Source organism: Centropristis striata, chromosome 5 (genome assembly GCF_030273125.1).
Source record: "Centropristis striata isolate RG_2023a ecotype Rhode Island chromosome 5, C.striata_1.0, whole genome shotgun sequence".
Classification (NCBI taxonomy): domain Eukaryota; kingdom Metazoa; phylum Chordata; class Actinopteri; order Perciformes; family Serranidae; genus Centropristis; species Centropristis striata.
This window is the reverse complement of record NC_081521.1, coordinates 5,765,765-5,789,666: the sequence shown is the minus strand read 5'-3', so window position 1 is coordinate 5,789,666 and position 23,902 is coordinate 5,765,765. Positions and strand designations below refer to the sequence as shown.

General features: G+C 37.6%; 1 protein-coding gene across 1 annotated transcript; it reads right to left on the bottom strand.

Annotated features, from left to right (window-relative positions):
- Positions 1-3,242: 3,242 nt before the first annotated feature.
- Positions 3,243-16,350, bottom strand: LOC131971630 (dystroglycan 1-like). The gene is made up of 3 exons (XM_059333157.1): positions 16,106-16,350; positions 9,466-10,032; positions 3,243-8,359 (listed from the first exon to the last, which is right to left on the bottom strand). The coding sequence occupies exons 2-3, from the start codon at positions 9,886-9,888 to the stop codon at positions 6,047-6,049; spliced, it is 2,736 nt and encodes a 911-aa protein (XP_059189140.1). The 5' UTR covers positions 9,889-10,032; positions 16,106-16,350; the 3' UTR covers positions 3,243-6,046.
- Between the last annotated feature and the right edge of the window lie 7,552 nt (positions 16,351-23,902).

Genomic DNA, 23,902 nt, shown 5'->3' with positions numbered 1-23,902 from the left:
TCAAGTCCGTCAAAGTTAAAAATGAATTATCGGGCATATAGGTGAGGTTGCGCTGAAAAAACTGATGCCAACATGGCATGGTGAAGATTTTTTAACAGATTTTTTAACGAACATAATAGCCCAAGATTTCAGAGGGTTAAGGATAACAAACCTCCGTAATGACAACTTTTTTTTTAGAAGATAACATTTAGTTTGAATGACTTTTTAAACAGTCCATAATTGTTTAAGGGCTGCAACTTTTATGATTTTTATTTTTCCAATTTATCTGCTGATTATTTTCTCAGTTAATTATTTGGTCAATAAATCATCCAACAACAGTAAAAAAAATTCTTCATCACATATTCCAAGAGTCCAAGGTGATGTCATCAAATGTCTTTTGTTATAAGACCAAGTCAAGAAGACAAAGATTTTCAATTAAATTTTTCTATCATGTCAAATAAAATTCTTACATTTCAGAACATAGAACCCTACAGAAGCCCTGAAAGGCAAGGTGATTTTTTTTTTAGGCATTGCTGACCAAAAGTTTATCTCGTACATATGAGATAGTAACTCCAACGTAAGAGTTACTATCTCATACCTAGAAGATAGTGTCTGGTATGTACAAGAAAAACGTTTAGGCTTAATTAGGCTGTTTTGAGGGAAGTGCCTGACGCACGATACAAAGGGAAGCTAAACTTGAGCAAAATGCAGAATAAACAAAATGTTTTACCTTATTAGTTAACTACAAATGTCTATAAACCATAATGGGACTGTGCATAGGTGCCAACTTGGGTTAAGCAGTGTAGATATAAGATCTGATGGAATCATATTGTGAAGAGACTGCTTTGGATGGGCGACTGTGATCATGGTGTCTGCAGGCAGCGTAAACCTACCTAATGTGTATATGATGCACCTGGATGCAATAAATGCCATATCATTAGCCTCATAGCATAATTGCCTAAGTCATTTTTTGGCCAAATTGTGATATCTGCCTATCTTTATTCTCCTACTACTGCTGCATCTTTCTGTCTTGTTGCCTATGTTCTCAGCCTATCAGAACACACGTTAGAGTCCAAAATCACTTTCTGCCTTAGTCATATCTTTGACATTGTGTGGCATTTTTGCCACTACATACAAACATGGCCAACCGCATGACAAAGAGGGCTCTGCTGACCACAAGTGAAGTAATAAGTCTTCTTCAGATGAATATCTGGTAAGGTAGTTCATGTTTCTTCAACTTTCTAGACAATAAATGTAATTTCAGTCAATCAAAGGGATTAGGAGAAGTGTGTTTTTACTTTTAATCACATTTCTGCGACAAGGTATGATGAAGTGATGTAAACGCTAGCAAAACACTGTTAAAGAGAGACTTGTAAAGAGATTTGTTTTGACTAGAAATAAGACATTTTGACAAGATATAAGATAAGTATTCTTGGTTAGATTTTGAGTTTTTGCAGTGAACCTGTTCATATTTTCGGAATAGCGTTCAGTGAGCAGAAGTACTCTGTTTTCGTTCCAAAAAAAGACCAGTGTGATGTACGTATCGTTTTTTTCTTGTTTTCTAAAACGCTCAAATATGACTTAGGCAAATATGCTATGAGGCTAACGATATGTAATAAATGTAACAACATATAACAAGTGAAGTACACATCTGGGCATTGTTTGTACATTACAGCTGATGCGTCTTGACATGGCTGTTACACAGGAGGTCTGTGTGTTTCAACTGTAGCAGAGTGCTGTTGCTTTCAGGTGATTTAAGGAGATAGACACAAGATTTTATAGTACCGTACAAAAGTTTGGACACACCTTTCTCATTCACCTTTGATGGGTAGCCTAATGTATGTGTACACCCGTAAAATTACGCACAGAGCTGGCTGTGAGCAGCTCACTGTACTACATGCAGTGAAGTTTAATTGCACTAGGCTATAGCGTTAGCTGTCTCACTCACACAGGCACACACACACACACACAGGTTATAATAGTTTTGGAATTTTTCATTAGTTTTAGTTTTGTTGTGATTTTTTGTTTTCAAATTCAGTCAGTTTTAGTTTGCTTTTAGAGTGAGTTTGCTAGTTTTAGTTTAGTATTTTTTTTTTTTTAAAAAGCTTTGACAAAGATGAAAATGAAGGACATTTTCAATATAATTTTAGTTAGTTTTGTAACCACACAATACAGTTTCAGTTAATTATCAATATCATGCAACCTTTAACCCTTAAAATAAAGTCTGAAATCTCAAAAAAGCCTTTAAAAGAAGTGAAGACCGGCCGAAATGTCCTCACTTTGCAAAAATGTCCTCACTCTGTTGGTTAAAACAGTGTTCTGGTCCTCACTAGGAAGTATAAGAACACACACACACACACACACACACACACCTGACTTGACAGCTAACATTACAATATAGATTTTTTTCTTCTCACCTTGCCTTTCAGGGCTTCCGTAGAACCCTCAGGCACTAAATTAATAGAATACAGAAAGTGTTATGAATTATATTCCCTTCATTGATGATTCAATGATTTATTTATATGAATATATTTATTCAGCCTTTGGCTTATGTGGCTCTCTATATAAATATATATATATATATATATATATATATATATATATATATATATATATATATATATATATATATATATATATATATATAAATATATATATATCTATATATATATATATATATATATATATCTATAAATATATATATATCTATATATAAATATATATATATAAATATATATCTATCTATATATATCTATATATAAATATATATATATCTATATATATCTATATATAAATATATATATATATATATAAATATATATATATATATATATAAATATCTATATATATATAGATATATATATATAAATATATATATCTATATATATATATATATAGATATATATATATATATATATATATATATATAGATAGATAGATAGATAGATAGATAGATAGATAGATAGATAGATAGATAGATAGATAGATAGATAGATAGATAGATAGATAGATAGATAGATAGATAGATAGATAGATAGATAGATAGATAGATAGATAGATAGATAGATTAAATATATATATTTATATATAGAGCCACATAAGCCAAAGGCTTTATGTAAATTAGGTAACTTCATTAAGAATGCACTTCATTAATTAAAGTCATTTATGTTGCCGGGTGCCACTGTTTTGTCAAACAGAGCCTTTCAGTCCAGTGTCACTTATATATAAATGATAGCATGTAAAGTAAGTAAGTCAGTCGCCCACAGTAAGATGATTGTTGGCTAATTGATAAATGATTATTACATTCATTTTGCAACATAACCCACCTCATAATCACCAATTATGTGTCATAATAACAGGTTTAGACTGAGCAAATGAGAGCAGGGAAGATAACATAATTACAGCACTGACAATGAAGAAATTAAAGTACAACACACATTTTATACAAAACTACAGCCACACGTCTGGACTGTATGAGTTATAGGTAGGCGTCAGTGCTAAAAATAAGACAGCTCTTTGTCTTTGCAGTAAGTCGTGGTCTAGAAGATGAGTCTGGAGATAATAATAATCAGTGATTCTGTATGAGCTTTAACAGTACAAGGCTCTTTAAATGTACAAAAGATAGAATAGTTAATGCCTTGATTAATTTCTAAAGAAACTTTGCCAAAATGACACAATTATTGCTGAAATTACACTCAGTTCAAGTCTCTTTCTAGGACTACACAAGAAGAACTTAAAATGTCTTGTATTGTAGCCTGTACTAAAAAACACACATTTGTCAAGGCAGCATGGGTCACCAACCAGTGAAACTGTTTTTGACCTCTCCGGAATAAGCCATCATTACACAAGCTCTATACTAAAAGAATTTGAGAGCAGATATTACTCATTGTTATTGATATTTCTCCAAGAGATGTAGGAACACAGGGCCAAAAAAACTGAAAAAAGACAAACTGCCCACCTAAATTCCAGAGAAAGGGAGCACTTCTCTTAAAATATCGCGCTGTCTCACGGGGTCTGCCTGCTGGGTATTTGGTTTATTACAACAAAGAGTGTATAGTTCATGTTCTTGCCAAAACCAGCCAACCATTGGACCCTATGGTAACCTGCTTCCATAAACAAGAATGTGACAACATACTGTAAAGCAAGGCTACAAAAGGCCACAGGTCTTTGATATGAGGCACTGCGAAATCAAAGCAAAGTGGGCTGTACAATATTTCAAACCTACTTTTTAAACTTAAAATACTACCCTAACATATTTCACAGTTTGCACTTAAAATTCTCTACCTTGAACAAAGCTCATCAATGCTTTTGACCATGTAAATAAATCATGTACTGTATGGTATCAACACATATTGAATTTAGTGTATATTGCATTCTAATTAATGTCGTAATCAGCCCTTTAAAACAGACATGTATATTGAATCCTGTTTCTCAAATAAAAAGGGACTAAACACCATTTTTGAGGCTTTACAAATAGTATTACATTTTATTAATATATTTTCATAAAACAAGTTTAAGACTGTATCAAAAACTCAGTAAAAACATTAGATTTTTAACCATTTTTTCTTATGGTGATATCAGATATGAAATGTACATAATTCACATATTGTAGTGGTTTCTTTGTTCCCCATCATATTGAGATAATGCATTATTTTTTTGTGATGGGAAGGTAAACGTTCTTTTGTACCCTCACAAACTATAAAGTTGTTTTTTTTTCTTCTCATGATTGTGATCATAAATCTAGACATACAATTAAAAAATAAAATTATTTCCCACTCTGGCCCTCCCTTTCCCCCGACTATGTTTACTGATAAAACACTAACATTATGGAGTTGTTTAATTTCACAGGCACACAATTATGTACATCCCCTTGTCCCCATGCCTCATCTGAACTGACAACAGGCAGTGCACTAAATATAACAGTGCAACACCTCGAGGCAGAGCAGTGATAATACAGTACTCTAAGCCCACCCACCCCTCATACAACAAAATCAACTGAATATAAGACAGTGGATCCACCTCATTGACTAAGTTGCCAATTCTCTCCCAGCTGTGAACCACAGCATACCATTGGCCCCTTCATTATTGTTGTAGTAACGCCACAAGGTTTGCCTTGTGACCACAGACATCACCTTGGCAACAGCAAAACCAGTCATCTCACAGGCAGGTTCAGTGGCACACACATTAACAAAAGAAAATAAGTCATTATTTGTTTTGTAACTTAATTAGGCTACATCTACAAACAGGCGTGATCAGTGTAATGTCCTTAGTCATCAAGTACCAGAGGAATATCAGTCATGTGGTGAGCACAAGGATACAAAAAGAAAAAATCTTTTCTCCTTATTGGACTACCACTTACTGCGTTCAATTATGCGCAAGACACATAGTGCAAGGTTTAACAAGAATTTGCATAAGTGCAAGGTTTGCATGTTATTGTCAAGAGGGAGCAAAGCATAGGAGAGAACGGGGAGAGATCAAAGTCGAAGAAACAAACAGATTTTTGTGTAAATAAAGTGTTTCATGCTTTCAGTTTGGCTTTTTGTATTTCATTCCCCTCTAGAAATAACAGGTGCAAAATCTTAGTAAACCTAGCCGAAGGACAGATAAGAGTGATATAGAACTCATAAAGATTAACATTGTGAGGGAGAGCCTCAAGTCTGTTGTCATGGTGACATCTGCTCAAAGGCCCTGTGGGCTTCAGTCTTTCCTGCTTCTTTATTATTTTCTATACAATAGAAATAGTACATCATTGAAGATAAAAGTGACTCTTCTTGGCAAAAACAGACAAAAAAGAATATGCAAGAAGTCAAAAGCAGATCTGAAGGACAAAAAAAAAAAAAAAAAAGAATGCTGGAATAACAAACTGTTCCCCATCCATTTGCCCTGTGCCAGTAGTTGAATTGTACGATAGTGTCTTATCTGATGGTCAAATATGTGGGTATGGTTGCCTGCTCCTCTACAAAGTCAAAGCCATTTCATTGAACACATGTAAAATTACTCTTGTAGTAGTTTTCAACAAGCATCCCTACATTGCACCTGCTTTCCAAACTGAAAGCTCGAGTGTGCGTTAGGGAGGCACATAGGGAGGTGGTGACCTGTATGAGGTCATGTTCTTGGGGCGAGAGCCTTTGCCCTCTATGGGGACAGTAAATGGTGGTGGGGGCTGGTAAGGAGGTGCATTAGGATCATCATCCTGATAAACAGAATACTCCTCCAGTAGATCCTGGTTAAGCAGGGTACTGTGGGGGCCAGCCATGTTCGGATACTCTGGAGGGGGAAGTGGGGGCTTTTCCTCCTGAAGGATAAGAGGGATGCTAGAGGACGGGGGCGACTTGGAATCATCCAACTCATCTGCAAATATGATGGGGACTCCTTTCTTGATGAAAGTGGCCTGCTCCTCTATGGTCATCTTCCCCTTGCGCTTCTTGCGGTAGCAGACCATGGCAATGATCCCAGCTATAAGCAGCAGGGCAGCAACCACTACAGCGGGAATAACGGTGTGCAGGTAAACATCGTCACTGCTCCTACGACCTGTCCCAGGTGAAGGTGAGGCTGTAGGGAGAACAGGCATCGGCACCTCTCCTGGTGGGATGAACGTGTAGCTCTGGCATTTATTGGTACCACGGATGGAGATGTTAATGGTTTTGAATTCAGGCTCCATGGCTTTAACGAAGGGCAGTTTAGGTGTCCCTTGGGGATCCGCGATCCTGGTGCTGAGAACTGTGATCTGGTCCTTGGGACAACTACTCTGCTGGAGACTGTTGTTCGTCCATTCCACCACAATGGAGCCTCTAGTGATGCTTCTCAGAGTTACTGTGCTGCTGTTGCGATCACCGAGGGCATAGGCTAGTTTTTTGGTCAAAAGAATCTTCTTATGGACATCATTGCTTAACGTTTTGGGGTCACCATGAAAACGAGCAGCAAACACAACCGATGGTTTGTCATTACTTGACCAACGGTTGACTTGAACTTCAAATGCATCCATGATGCTCTTCCCCCCCTTATCAGTGGCCAACATAAAGTACTCATGTTTCCCCTCATGCTGCTCCTCTGGGAGGCCGTACAAAAGCTGGATAGTGCTGTTGAATTGTATCCAAGAGGTTTCATTCACTGCTTCTTTTGGGGTCTTCTTCAAAGTCAAACGCAGCTTATCAGTAGTACCATCCTCCCTGTCAAAGAATGTATCAGGAGGAATCTTAACCTCAAAGTATGTCCCAACCCATGCATTCACCTGATCAATGGCGTTACGGATCTCTGGGTTTTGATTAGAGTCTGGAGCTAAAGAGAGAGGAGGAGTGGTGCGTTTGGGCGGTTTAGGTGTGGTGGACTTAGGTTCCCGGGGGGCTGGGGTGGAGGTTTTGGTTTTCTTGGGTTTCCTTGTGGTAGAGGGCTTGGGTCTTTTGGTGGTGCTTGGTGGTGTTGGCAAAGCAGTGGCCTCCACAAATGTAGGTCTAGTCATGGTAGGCTGAATTGGGATGGTGCTTGTAGTTCCTATTACTCTTGTGGGTTGGGGAGGTCCAAACACAGGTGTGTGGGCTATTTGATCTCTGACCCTCATAGTGGGCTTCACTGGAAGAGGCAAAGGGCCTCTGACAGGGGGAGCAGAGTTTTCTGTAGCCGGGGCAATGGAGGGCGAAGTTGGGGTGGGAACAACACGTACAGGAGGCTCCGGGTGTGTCGTTGGAGGAAGCAGGGAGGGCACTGGAGTCGGAGTATTGTACAACTGCCGTCTGACCCGTTTCACTCCATGGGGCTTTTTGTTGACAATGTGCCAGCCGACCACTGGGTATCCTAGCCTGGCTGACATGTTCCCATCCTTTGCTGAGGATTGGACGCTGTTAATGTCCGGTATATTGGCCTGGTCAAGCGCACATCCAAGTTTCCATGACAACAGGGCTCCATTCTCCACCACCTTCTTGGCATTCCCGGGTCCAGCCATGAAAGCAGACATGTCAAATAAGCGGTTGTTGACAACAGGGACCACCCTCATGTGTTCCAGGGGCACATGAGAGAATTTTCTCATAATGGCCAGTAAGTTGACCCTCTGTTCAGCAACCATCTTTGTCAAGTCAGCATCCAAGATGACAGTGAGGACAGTGACCAACTCCTCAGAGCCACAGGTGAAAGGCTGGATGCCACTGATATCAGACTGTAGAGTGAGCAGGGCTGGTTCAGTGTCTGCCCGCTCTTCTGGGTACACTTCAATAGAGAAGACCGTACTGGGAAACACTTGGCTGCCAGTCTTCTCAATTATCTCCTCTCCAGACACCAAGATATGATACACACCTTTGTCCTGCTCTAGGGCCAAGCCTCTCAGAATGCAGCTTTCTTTGTCCCAATATAGCCAGGAGGGTAAAGTCTCTTTTCCCATTTCAGTGAGCTACAGGAGGAAAAAGAGAAAAATATAAACCATTTTGTACTACAGGGATACTTCTGAGATGCAAGTCAGAAAAAGAATAACTCATTATTTTTTTTCATTGGGTAATAATTCACCCCCAAATCAATTATCTCTGGCCATTAAAACTTAAAGAGCCAGGTGATTTCTTAAAATGACTTAGTTCTACTCTGAATTTTATAATAATATGAAACAAAGAGTAAATTGGGCAATTGTGAAGTTGTAACTAGAAATGTTTGGTAATAACTAAAAATGGTTAATCAATTCACATACATATTACATTTTATTTAATTCTCGGTTTGACATTGACCAAGTTTCCAGTGAAGCAGGAACTAGAAAAATCAAACAGAATAGATAAGTGCAAAAACTTTCAAAAAATCTAGAGTAAACGCAGAAATGCTTTCACTATCTCCCCAATTCCCACCCTCCTCCATATTCCATTCAGTTTATCAAATCTCACCAAATATGAACAGGAAGCCGAGTGAGCTTGTATTCATAATAACTATGTGAGTCATCACTCTTCATTTTGAGTTATTACTGTATGACAGGATATCATTCTGCATCACCACTTGGGCCAATAATAATCTCATCTCATTCATAAATCAGACTGGAACAAATTGTACCAAAGTCAGCTTCAATCAGTGATCAAAAATGAAGGCATAAACACTTTATATTATGTATTTCTAAAGTTAAAAAAAAGAACTCTAGTCCCCGTCGGGGACATAAAGACAATAGAAAAGTAGTTTACACACGTCCTCTGTGATGCTCATTTGTTATTCTTCCATTATACTAAAGATCACAAATGATACCAGGGTTGGGTCTGTTTAAACTAATAAAGAAAGTACAGCAACAAAGTCCTCCCATACTCCCCATTTTGTTATTCTGAGTCTCTTTTTTTCCCCAACACAAAGTCTGTTCTCACTGACTGATTTCAATTAATGTTAAATAATTTACATGCAATTTACTTGTAAATACCAACACATTATTAATATGCTACGAGGGATTCAATATTACATGGTAAATATTGCCCTGATAAAATCAATAGATTTATCTCAACATTGAATTTTGACTATTACGTGTAAGTTACTTACATGGACATTACAGGTTGCATTGGCAGGTCCCGGGGGAACTTTTAACTGGAACACCTGGCCCACTATTGCAGAGGAGTCAGGGATGCCAGTGTGCACTCCCCCATTCTTTGCAGAGGAATCTGGGATAGCTGTAGGCGGCCCCTCACCAACTGAAGATGCTGCAGACTGGAGCTCAGAGAGCACAGAGGACTGCATAGAAGCCTCTAGTTCCACAGATATCATCTCCACCAGTGTCTCTTGCTGTTCTGGCACAGTGCCCTGGGCCATGGTCACCAGAAGCCCTATTACCAGAGGGATAGTCCTGCACGAAAGAAGCCTGCTCCTCCCAGCATCCCCACAGCTCATGTCTTTCCGTTTATAGTGCATAGCAATAGGCCTTTGGGCTGCCCAACAGATGTCTATGAACAACTTAAGAGGCCACATGCACTGACGTCAGTCTGATGATATGCTTGTGGGTCAGATTGCCTAGTTACTGGCTGTGCTCGCAGATGCAGTGGTTTCTCTTTGTTGTCCTCTGTGATCCATGAAGAGATCTTTGGCAGCCTGTTAGACAGCCATGTCAGCCAGCTACGTGAGAAAACAGAAACAAACAAACATGAGTGTGACAAAGTGACAAGTGAAAAAAGAACAATCATGGAAGCAGTAGTACTGGTTACACAGTCAAGTTTCTGCTGACACCAATTCATACTTACTGATCTCAACACATCTTATCATCCAAACCATGTGGTTTTTTTTTTTTTTTTTTTACATAGCATGTTGCCACTGCATGTCATGCATTTACTACACGTTTACCATAAGTGTGAAAGTTGTATATGGTGCTACAGCAGAGTATTACCCTCAACTATGGATTTTATTAAAACCAATCCTTATTGATTCTGCTTATCATGCACTTTTATATGAACTATGATTCCAATGGATCGGACAATTTGGAACTGGTTTTTCAATTTCCATCCCTGACTGAGGAAGTAAACTGTTTCACTAAATCTCTGTAGCGTGAAATTCACTCTATAAATGTCAGTAATTATTGACAGTTGCCTTAAAGCAAATTTTTAATTATGCAGTTGATATATTACTTCACACATATACAGCTAAAATTATATTTCGGGTGTTTGTAATTAAGAGAGAGAGACAGTATTATATAAGGACTGCTGAATGTGTGAAGGAGTGATTTTGGACACAGCATGTTTTCCCACTATAATTTATAATTGAGGCAATATTTGGATTGAATAAATCACCAAACAAAGAAGCTAGAAACAACGCATTAGTTATACAATTAGATATTTTATGCCAACAGCATAATATATATTTGCATTTCCGTTTAATATTCTACATGTGTAGTTTCAAAGCAATAAACATTATTAAAAAAAGAGACACATTGATCTCCTACTGATCTTCACTTCTCTGTCATGGCATTTTCAGTAATAGCGATTCTCACGAGATGCATGAGTGTCAAAGGTTGTTTGTCTTGGTTGTAAGTTTTAATTAGGTGCCCTGGGGGTTGGAATTAGAGTCTCCATTGTGCTGACCCAGCCAACCTCAATCCTGTAGCACTCAGAAACGGGCAGGGAAGGGTCATCCAATTGCCTGGAATCCTAATGCCTGACTGGCACAAGCTGTGTGACGTCAACTTATACAAAATATTGCCTCTTCTAAACTGCCCCAAATCCATTAGTCTTCTTACAGAGGGTCTTAGAAAAAGTACGTGTCATTCACTGGCCAATGTTTTGATTAACAACCTGCATCACGAAATCAGTCATTTTATACAAACCCCATCTTTCTAGCAGTGTGGTATGCCGTTTGAACTCACCCCCACAATATTTGGATGATTCATACAAGAAGAGGGCTGTACTGCAATGGGATAGGAATCTCGTGGGAGCCAAAACAAATGTTTCAATCACCACATGTACATGTATTTACCCTAATACAGGCACGTACAGACACTCAACTTCATATTTGGGGGGATACGCTATAAAATTTAATGAACTCAAGGAGAGGTAGTCATTATTAAAATAAACCATGCATGCAAATGCACGGCCTTCCAGTAAACTGTGTACCTCCAAATGCTGCAGCAAATAAAGCTAAGCTTCAGAAAATGAGTTTGCTTCTCTCAATCATCCTTTCGCTTTCTCTCCGTCTCTCACACACTTGAGTGAAACAATTGATCATATACATGTTTATTGTATGAAAATAACACTAACACTGCTGCTCTAACATTTAAAACAACTGGGTTGTATCTGGTGCTGTGGGGGAAGACAAAACAAAAGCAAAAGCAAAAATCCATACCATTTTCATTCATTGTCTAAGGCTGTTTTTTTCCCTTCCTTTAAACCCCTTTTAATAAGGCTCATTTGCATGTCATGTACTCTAAAAGAAGGCTTATTAAACAGTTGAGTGACTGTATTTTCCCTGCTGAATGGGGCAGAGAAATTTTCAATAGAAAACATTGTCGCAGGCGGGAGTGATCAGAATCTCTGTGGGAATCGGCAGTAATGGCCAGAAATCCTGTAGTGTCTGTACAGGCCTCTAATTTTATGTTATATAATGTTACAAAGAGCCAGAATAAAAAGGGAATAAAGTTTTTAATCTTCTCTTTTAAAAGATTTGGCCTTGGACCTCATGAGTGGCAAATTTGTCTATTCATTTAATTCGTACCAAAGATAAGTCACCCTTTCGAAAATCCAATAAAAAAACAAAAGACTACCTTACTATGATTCGTGTAGTTCAAATTATCTCTGACAAAAATCAATATTCAGCCTTCTGAAAACCTGCCAAATTCATACCACAGCTAGTTTTGCAACGTTATATTCCGTGGCTTTAGTACAGTCTCTCTCCTTCACTCTCTTTTACAATATCTGCCCACCTTACTCTTCACTTATCATTCAATTGTAAGGAGCAAGTTTCTTTATAGTGGTGTACAGCTCAGCCAGTGCCATTAAGACAGGTCAACACACTGCTTTTGCATTGGAGAAATCATGATTCATCCTACATACTAAAGCAGAAAACAGTTTTCAGTTTGCTGGGAAAATCAATTGTGTCAGATCATCTACTTCAGTGACTAATAAAAACATGTAGGCTAATGCATGCAAGCCAAAACAACTGAGACCATATGATGTAATCTATGTAGTCGGCTTTCAGTTTAAAGGACTATGATTATTATTTAATGTGGGTATATTGTGCAGTGTTTCTGGCACAGAAGTTAACTGTTATGTCTAGACTGCCAGCTGAGAAAACTTGAGCATACATAACAATTCACATCCACATGACTAATGTAGCCTCCACCATGCTGTATTTAGTTTGAAATGCTAGATGGAAATACGCTGAAAAAAAAAATATTTTTTCGGCCCTGTACTTATTATTTCAATCATCTTTATAAATTCTACAAAGAAATACAAATTCAGTGCTTTTACTTTAAAATAGCAGTTTTTCAAGTAGTGCATTACTTTGTGATTATTTTTTATTATGTTCCCTCAGTGTTGTATGAAAATTGAATAATTTGTTCCAAGTAATAGTCAGTAAACCAGTTCATTGGTTTAATTAGTTGATATTTCCAAGTAAAATGTAATTGAGGGACATCAGTGAATTTTCATAAAAAATAAATGGTTCTATTAAATAAACATTACTTAGAAACAGCCTGAGTAAAGATTACAAACACTTTCTGTGTGGAAAAACTTGCCTTGCTTTTTTTAAGTAAATGTCACTCCAATTATTTTCAGTGTATCAAAGAACACACAACTGAAAAACATGAAATATCAACAAGAAAACGTGAAAAAGTAGTGACTTGGTGGTTTTGTAAATGTGACATTTTACCACCTATTTGGAAAAGACGGGAGTACCGAGTCATGTCTCATATAACCCATTAACCAGGTTGAGACATGCACCTTATCTGGCATCTTTACCGGCTGAGTCAGTTCACCCACTCACCCTGCACAACCCTCTTCTGACTCTGAAGATCCTAGACAAAAAAAACAACAAAGGAGAAATCTTTTCCGTAAAGGCTAGATCTTCAATGGCCTACAATATGCCTGCTGAGTGTAAAGGCAAAACATATTGCTTGATTCATCTACCAATTTGTGTTTGTATGTAAAAACCTTAACATTAACATGAAAATAGGTTTTACCCATAAGCTTCATTTAATTCAGAATGAGCACACCTCGGGCTGTTGCCACATGCACACACACACATACACATGTGTGGGGAAAAAAGCAGCATCTGAGCATCAAAGTAAGCGCTTCACAATGTGGCCTAGATTTTATCACGTTCTCATTTCAGTGTGCGAGTAATTCAGAATCCAATTCAAACAACATCTCATTAAGAAATGTGAAACGTTTTAATATGTTGATTTGTAGTGTTCTAACATGCGGTTGAAATCAACAAAACAATATTAACATGAAACATGCATAATGGAACATTTAATGAGGATGTGTCATGTGAGGAAAAGGCCAACAATGAAAACATGTCCTAACAAGATGAAGCCATGTTGCCTGTTGTTGAGAGGATGAACTTAGTCGAACTTCACAATTAAAACTCATCATGTACTTCATCACCATCCCTCTTAGAAGAAAACAACGCCTATTTGTTGAAAAATACAACCTGCCTTAATCACAGAGGGGATAATTGTGCCTGATTGTTATCACTGTGACAATTTCAAACAGCATTGGGGCTAATGGCAGTCTTGTTTAAATATTTAAGACATGTAATTTCAAAAGGCCTAATTGCAAAAACAAAGGTTCTATAAAAGTGTTATTTACAATATTTACCTGGGAGTTGAGTATAATACAATTTAATTTTCCACTGAGCACCTATTAACATCTCACGGTTTCTATGAGGAGTCCTTTTATGTATGGTAAACAGTAAAGTGCCACAGGCTAGAGTGTGGTTGATTTCTGCCCATTTCAGAATGACGCCTGCACTACTGGGGGGGACGGAACCATTTACAACCACCGTATCTATGCTGTCTGCAGTTCAACAGTAGTTAAAACTTGAAAACTATCAAAAATAATTAGGGCTCCAATGCACAGAGGCACTCAGGGCCAATTGAATTGACGTACCACATCCAGCAGCCTCTAGATAGTGCATGAGCTGAATAACAAACATATCCACAAGACAAGCTTGCTTTGCAATTGGATGTTTCCCTTGTGTTGCCCTCTACACTGTTCAACCAAGTAATGAAATATGTGGAGAGAAAACACAAACTCGGCCTTGGCTGAGTGAAAGTTTAACCTGGCATCATGACCTAAGAGCAACTCGTTTAACACTACAGGAAAACTACTGTATGCTGTCAAAACCCACTGTTGGAGGTTAGCAAATCTCTTTTGTGTTTAATTACATCAGTGGTATCTAAAGCATTAAATCACGAGTAAAGTTTCAAGTGTGAAAGCTTAATCTGTGCTCTGTAAAGCTTCCCAACAAGTATCTGAAAATGAGCAGCTATGGTGCATCCGTTTCCATCCATTTCTTACCTCGTGAAAAGTGATTTACATTTCCAGCTGATCATGATTGTAACATAACGAGCCTCACGTTATAACTCGTTACATTATATGACAACATAAGGTTAAAGCGAAGCAATTTGACCTAAAGCTGGGAAATCCACGCTAACTAATAGTAAGTTAGGCTAAACTCTCGCTCTCCTTGACGTTTCTTCTTCTTTTTCCCCTGTTAAAAGGGTTTTTTGAGGAGTTTTTCCTGGCCGATGTGAGGCTCTAAGGACAGAGGATGTCGTACCATGTACAGTCTGTAAAGCCCTTTGAGACAAATCTGTGATTTGTGATTTTGGGCTATATAAATAAAATCCACTTGACTTGACTTAAACCAGCCCTTCCCAATATAACACCAGCAGCGGTAGGAACCAGAGGGGTTGATTACAACATATTACATTTGTCCGTGTGATTAAACAAAACACCGGCAATTCCATCTAAATGAAAAAGGTTTCAGAATTGACATTTGTGTCCCAGGAGTTACTGTGTTAAAGCTAAGCAGCATTAGCATTAGCATTAGCCACCGGGCCCCGTTTCAGCTGCCCCCTTTTTTCCATTAGAGTATGTAGACGAGGCCTTTGGAAATGATAACACCACCTTCGACGTTCAACCTTGATAAATCATTTAACAGCCCACCCTAAGTAAACTTCGTCTTTATGGTTATGTCAAACACTAAAAACTGCCCAAAATGAAAAGCTTTAAATACAGTAACTAGCTGCGTAAAAGTGCTATCCTGCATGTGTGCGTCGCTAGCGCACAGATAGATGCACCTGTTTTATTCTAGGCGGAAACAAGCTGCTGCTGCTGCTGCTGGGGCATCCATCCACCGCACAAATGCCTAGCTCTCTTTAAAAATATCGCAGTTTAACGCTACATTACAGCGTTGATGCTGGTGCTTGTGGCAGTAACCTAGATAAGGCAGTGAACCAGCTCCTTTTCCACTTTCACCCATCGAATAATAACCCTAGCCACCGAGTGGAGGCTAACTAACCAGCTAGCGTCCAGAGAGTCTGCTGATGGTAAAAACAGCTGGTTACCTGTCCTGTCAGCGGACCGGACTCCCTGCTAAATCTGTCAATGAACCGGCGCTGGCACACATGACGAAGGTGGCATTTTTTTGCCATGCCTCTGCTAAAACAGCGACACAACCCAACATTCAAACTGACCTTGTTAGCGAGCTAACGTTAGCTACCCCGCGCCGTAATGTCTCCTCTTGTACCCGGAGAGCGCCGCAGCGGACACTTCCACAATGCCATTAAACATGCGCTTCCCCCCTCAGAGCCTCGAACACATATCTAGCAGTTAGGAAGCAGGGCGATCTGGGCACAGGCAGTGGGACAGATGTCTCCCCGGGTTGGTTAGTCTTACAGATAGTTCACTGTGTGCTCTGTATTGTCGGTAGCAACCCCTCCCTGGCTGCCTCGGTCCTCCTCGCAGACTACAGGTCTACAGGTTGAGGCCAATACCAGCATGACTCCGCCTCCCTTTTATTTAGAGACATGCAGGTGAAAAGATAAACTGTTGAGGACACTTAAATTGAGTGTTTGTATGCACTGTGTCAGTAAGTGTGCTGAAATACCTATTATATGAAGGCTCCTATTTAATATTCCAACCTTGAGTGAGGCAATCACTTAACCCATAAGAACCCATGGTGACACCCGTGTAACAAACACTTCACGTCACCCTGTTACAATAATCGCCTAACTCATTTTTTCAAGTTTTGCAGGAAACAAAAAAAAACTTCAAAAATAAAGTGTTACCATATCTTGCTGAAGTCACAAAGGCATGTTCAAAAAAATTGCCTAAGTCACATTTTATTTTGACTTAGGCATAATAAATCCACTTGACATAGGCCATTTTCTTAAAGGGGTAAAATCACATGATCTGATCAACTGAGGATGTAGGCGATTTTACCATAGGTGGCCGGCGTCATGAGGAGATGATTTAGGCAAAAAAAAAAAAAACAATTTTGACAAAAAATGACGATTATTTTTAACACTGTGACGACTTAAAATCTTCTAGAATCTCCCATATTCAGCTTTATGCTTCACCTTAACTCATTAAATCCCTAAGTGACATATACTCAACACCCTGGTGTGGTGGTCATATGATTGTGACAAGAAGTGACTTCTCCAAATTATGGGTGCGACCGGAAACAGAAATGTTAAAAAGTAGCTAATTTCAAAAAGCTTATTTTTTGTTACTAGGCTAAGTTTAAACCCATTTAACAATTCTAATCCGTTGCCGGTAAGTGTGCTGAATTACCTATTATATTAAGGCTCCTATTTAATATTCCAACCTTGAGTGAGGCAATCACTTAACCCATAAGAACCCATGGTGACACCCGTGTAACAAACACTTCACGTCACCCTGTTAAAATAATCGCCTAACTCATTTTTTCAAGTTTTGCAGGAAACAAAAAAAACTTCACCAAAAGTGTAACATATGACATTTATTGATCATTTCACTCAAAAAGGATGTAACAAAGGATGGCTATTGGCATAGTAATAACACGGTGTGTAATGAGATAAATACATGACTCAGGCAATTTTTTAACATGCCTTTGTGACTTTGTGACGCTCATGTCACTCTTATGTATACACCTTCAAAATAAAGTGTTACCATATCTTGCTTCAGTCACAAAGGCATGTTCAAAAAATTGCCCAAGTCACATTTTATTTTGAAGGTGTCTACATAAGAGTGACATGAGCGTATCATAAACATGACATGGGATGTGTCATGAACATTAATGACACTTTGAAGTAACATTAATGTTCATGATACTTGTCATGTCATGTTTCTGACAGGCTTGTGTGACTCTTATGTAGACACCTTCAAAATAAAGTGTTACCATATCTTGCTTAAGTCACAAAGGCATGTTCAAAAGAATTGCCTAAGTCATTTATTTCTCTTAAGTTACATAATTTACACACAGTGTTATTACTATGCCAATAGCCATCCATTGTTACATCCCTTTTAAGTGAAATAATCAATAAATGTCATATTTTACACTTTTGGTGAGTTTCCCCAAGCAACGTATACTCAACACCCTGTTGTCATATGCCCATATGATTGTGACAAGAAGTGACTTCTCCAAATTATGGGTGCAACCGGAAACAGAAATGTGAAAAAATAGCTTATTTCAAAAAGCTTATTTTTTGTTACTGGGCTAAGTTTAAACCTATTTAACAATTCTAATCTGTTAATAGGGCGTCCTGTATTGCATTTAACTTGTTCTCACCATATTTCCTGAACAAACTAAAGTCACAATTTTGATATATGTTATGGAGATGCAAACAAAAAGGCAAATGGTTATTTGTTTTTATTTATTATTGATTTATTCTTATTTTGTTACTTAAAAACAAATCTGAAAAATAATTTGTTGTTAAACAGCACTATTTATGTCACAGTTTTGATTTATGTTGTGGAGATGCAAAGAAAAAGGTAAATTTGTGTTTCTGTAAGCAGAAAATGTGTCTAGTTTTTCATTTTAAAATAAGAAATATCATAAACATAAATACAATAAACGCACAATGTATCGTATATGTCACATCACAGATATTTGACATTTAGGGGTATAATTTTTTCAAATGTGTTCTATGTGGTCCACTTGGTCTGTGGTATATCCCCCATAATTTTCCTTTAAGGATTACTGGGTCTGGGTTCTTATGGGTTAAGTGCCTCACTCAAGGTTGGAATATTAAATAGGAGCCTACATATAATAGGTAATTCAGCACAACGACCAGCACAGTGCATACAAACACTCAATTTAATGTTGAACTGCCATGACAAGTGGTCACGTGAGGTGAAAGGAGAACACTGGAGTACCCTCTGTCTGCAAATCCTTACTGGATCTTTTGTCAAGTTGTCTTTTGTGTGTATCATTATATATAACTGTATATATATTATATTTGAAAGCATTGACGTACTTTATTGATTTTCAGGTTTGTTTCTGTCTCTATTCATCTTTAAATGAAAAGACAAATAGAAGAAAAGTTTAATATTCTTGCTTTCATTTTCTGTGACTCTGTATAGCAAATATCAGCAAACAGACATGGCTTGAGCTTTATTTCCTGCCATGCATACCTATGCTTGCATCTTCACAATAGATTAAACATTATACGAAAAACCATAAATTAATTCATTTGTTATTTGCAGCATTGTAGTGCAAAAGTTTTATTCAGGCTGATATAATAACAGCTTGTCACACTGGTAGATGTTCCTTAAGCATCGGCCTTTCTCAAAGAACATTTTAATAATATCCTTTGTATCTGATTTAAAAGTCAGTTTGTTTTATTGAGCCCTTCATCACAAGAATATGTGAAATGACTGTACAGAGAATGAGCCTGTTTTGATCTTACAACAAAAAGCTGTGCAAAATAAAACGATACAGGACAGAGTGCAACAAAGGGAGTTAAACAAAGCACTATAGCAAGTTTGAAATACATAAATGGCCTGAAATATAACCTCATATCTTTCCTTGCAATAAAAACTTTAAAAAGTCAAGTGAATAAAGTTAAATGCACCCTTGAAGAGATCTCTCTCTTGCTAATTCTGTATCTGTACTGTCTTCCGTGGGGTTTATTGTAACAGACTTAGACTGGCAAAATGTCTAAGTTGTGACTAATTGTTTAGGTTAAATGCTGCACGTTTTCTAAAGTCAAAGTCAAACAGCTGAGATGAACACGGTCTAAAGGTTATATTTGTTCAAAGAACTATGCCGGAATAATCAGTGACTTATTTTCTGTTTGTGTTGGATGAAAACTGTGTTATATCTTATCTTCAAAACACTTCTACACTTCCCCAAACAATGTTGTAAATTCAAGTTTCTTTGTCAATTCAACAGTTCTATATCGACTTTGGTATCAACATTCATAATGCCATGGGTGAAAACCAAACATCAGCTGGATGAGGAATATTCTGAGTTTTTTATTGACAGTGTGTAGGGCAGGGATGAGCAACTTACATGCTGGAGGGGGCCACAATTTTTCATTGACACTACCACAGGGCCACATATAGGACCGTGCACTTAACCAGATATGATGACACTGCAATTTTAAATATGTTTACAGTGCAGTAACTTAACCCATAAGAACCCAGACCCAGTTATCCTTAAAGGATGTGTTCTATAAGTGGACCACATAGAACATATTTCTGATGTTTTTAAAAAAAACTACTACCCCTAAATGTCAAATATCTTTGATGTGACATATGTACATTACAATGGGCGTTTATGGTATTTATGTTTATGATATTTTTTTATTTTAAAATAGAAAAAAACTAGACACATTTTCTGCGTACAGAGACACAAATTTGCCTTTTTCTTTTGCATCTCCACAACACATATCAAAATTGTGACTTTAATTTGTTCAGGAAATGTGATCAGAACAAGTTAAATGCAACACAGCACACCCTATTAACGGATTAGAATTGTTAAATGGGTTTAAACTTAGCCTAGTAACAAAAAATAAGCTTTTTAAAATTAGCTACTTTTACATTTCTGTTTCCAGTCACACAGTTTACGTCACTTAGGGATTTAATGAGTTAAGGTGAAGCATAAAGCTGAATATGGGAGATTCTAGAAGATTTAAAGTGTTTGATACACGGGTGTCACCATGGGTTCTTATGGGTTAACATATTTAATGCTCAAATGCATGTATAACAGTATAAATAGGAATATAAAAGGTTGGAAGCAAATAAAAAATAACCACTTACTGTGATTTCTTTTTTTTTTCAGTGCAAAAACAGCAGACCAACATTAATTGCAAGAAGTAATTTTGTGCATTTTTACACTGAACTTTTAAGATTTCATGCTCAAATGCATGTAGTTGTACTGAGGGCCACTTCAAGTGAGGGTGCAGGCCGTATGTGGCCCCCGGGCCTCCAGTTGCCCATCCCTGATGTAGGGGATCTTAGCACAGAGGACTTCTCATACAACCATGTTGCACAGAGTTTGCAATAATGTGCATTTGCATCAGTGAGTTCAGGCTGCTGAGTGAAGGCAACTGTTACATTAGTCACAAGATTCAAGCATGTGGTTGTTTAAGGGTTCAAGAGTTCACGGATGAAGTACTGTCAGGATAAATTATTAAGTATATATGTCCAGTGTGTGCTTTAAAACATTAACTTGTCCGCAGAAAAACAAAATAAAATGTAGCTATTTTTAGACCCAGCGTTGGAAGAGGCACTCCTATCTTTTAATGAAGAAAAAGTAGCAATACCACTCAAAAATACAGTTACAAGATTCAAGTAAAAGTACCAAAAGGTATCATGAGAAAAAATGAATGTGGTTAAGTTTTAAAATAAAATAACTTGTGGGCCGAGTGGTACCTTTCAGAGAATTACATTACTAAACATATACTTTATACAATATATCTTTGTTATATTGTCATTGATGCTTTAATATGTAAGCAGCATTTTAGTTTTACAGCTGGTCAAGTTGAAGCACATTTGACCTGCTTTATATACTCTATAGCACAGCATTATATTTTATAAATCATGTATTTATTGAGTAAAATCTATATCTGTAAAGCAGCTCCGAAATACAAATAAATGTAGACAAATCAAATCAAATCAAATCAAATCAAATCAAATCAAATCAAATCAAATCAAATCAAATCAAAATTACTTTATTTATCCCAGAGGGGAAATTCAGTTAGTCTGTTAGAATCTCTGGAATAATAATAATATTAATAATAATAATAATAATAATAATAATAATAATAAAAATATAAGTACCATATTTTCACTGAAATGTACTCAAATACCTCAAATTGTACTGTACTTCAGTAAGTTAGTATACTTTCCTCTACTACTTCAGTTAATCTAAAAGCAATCTCAGAAATAATATGACATGCAATATAAGGCTTTTATCATATTACATACAGTATACACATACTGTGTATGTCCCAGTGTGTAATGGTTTATGAAATTATAGAGTAGAAATTCAATCCACGTCCTGCTCTCTGACTCTCTGAAAGATTCCTTGACATTACTTCTCTTCACCTTGACGACTTCCTACCTTCCCCTTTTATGGCGGAACAGACAGAAGGTGACATTTCTTTTTCTCTTTCAGATCTCTTTGAGCGGATATGAATGACTGGTTATATTAGCTTGCATTATTATGGTTTTAAATAGGGCATGAGCTCTATTGGGAGCAATACTTGAAAGAGGAAGGAGAAGTTTAAAGAAAGAAGAACGTCTCCCCAACTGACAGCCAGTGTTGCAAGAGGCAAGCAGCACAGTAAAAAAAAAAAAAAAAGACTTAAAATGAAACAACAATCACAGATGCCATTATACTGCCAAATGTGTCGGTGGAAATGGGCATTTTTATTACTCGCTCTGCCAACAAATGGAGCTGATTCAATGTCTTCTACTCAACAGAAAATATTTGCGTGAAATATGTGATGCCATCATCATACCTTATCATAAACAGTGTGAGCATCTTGGAGCAAAAATGGACTCCATGTTGCTTTGCAACAAAGAAAGAGCCTTCATATACAAATAAAACCCTTGGCAAGCATGATTAGGATTTTAAGATAGAGACGCGGAGCCTGTCTGTAATAGTTCACAGACCTGTCAATCATTTCAATCCTCCTGACTCTTTGTTCACCCCTGCAAGGCGACAGTATGAACAAAGAGCATGCATGTTGCATGCATGTAGACTTGGGAGAATAGAATGAGTTTTGTGTCTAAATTAAGGTTCTATTCAAAGTGAACATGCAAAAGTGATGAAATCAGTTCACATAACACATTCAGGGTAATGAGAACCTTTTCTTTGTAATTGTGTTATACCTCTTAATTGTCTCTAAACCTAATTAGTGCACCATCAGCACAGACTTAATATGTAAATCGTATCAATGTCAGCTGAGAAGAAGTCGCAGATGTTGTTCTCTCATCCTATTGTTTACACTTGAGGCATATTATGGATGAGGGATTTCCATTGCAAATGCATCATCCGGCTCTCATTTTGCCAAAACTCACATACACAAAAACACCTGGAGGTCTAGTAGACCATGATAGCCCCACCGCAGAGGGGCTTTCATGTGATTGCACATATCAATTTGACTCTTGATGTGTGAGCACAGAGCGAGAAAGAGAGCGGATTACGAATCAGCTGACTCTCCACATTTTCTTCCAAGTGACTTATTAGAAGGGTTATTCTGAGCGGACTGCTGGACCGCAGAGGGGGGTTGGCTGAGTAGTGAGACCCTCAATGGAGCCAATCTCCCATTCTCACAATGGTAGATTACTCTAGACAACCCTTCTCGTTTTCACTCAATAACAAACGGAAAGACCCTTTCTGCTTTCATGTTGTGCTCACAGATCTATTTTTTTAACCCACAGTGCTTGTCACAATCATAAATCACTTCCAATTCCATATAAAAGTGGTTTTTTTTGTGTGGTTCTCATGGGGCTAAAGTTATTTGCAGGGCCATTATGTCACAAACAGCTTCAGAAAAAAAGAAAGTTTCAGGATCATTTACCTGCTAGAAGTTTTGTTTTTGGTCAGCAGTGGGTGTCTGCTTACTTCGTCACTTGCTATGTTGAGCTGATAATAGAACAGGAAGAAGGAGGATTTCCTTTCAGCACAGTGCTTCGACCAAAGTACTGCTCCTGTTTGTGCCTGCCTCCAGTTATCTGTTCTCGCTGCTCAGCACAAATAAGGTTTTCCAAGAGGTACAATCATCACTGGTGCAGGCTTTTACTGAAATAGACTGTTAGCAAGTCAATGCTCTGTGAAAACATCCTCTTTAGTGTTACAAAAAAACTAATTGTTTACAAAATAGTATGACTTATTAAAAAGCTAATTGGGACTTGTAGTTTCCTATTTACATGTATCTGTGTAAATGAATCACATCCGAGTCTTGCTGAGGCAAGTTAGTCGATAATTTGAAAATTACACTGTATAATTAATCCACCATCAGAGACCCCGAAGGCAATTACAGGGGATTGGACATTAG

What these genes read in the sequence shown, in the direction of transcription:
- LOC131971630 (XM_059333157.1), bottom strand. Translation starts at nt 9,888, where the DNA reads ATGTGGCCTCTTAAGTTGTTCATAGACATCTGTTGGGCAGCCCAAAGG. An exon ending in ATGCAACCTGTAATGTCCAT is followed by an intron (nt 8,360 to 9,465) that starts GTAAGTAACTTA and finishes TTCCTCCTGTAG; the next exon opens with CTCACTGAAATGGGAAAAGA.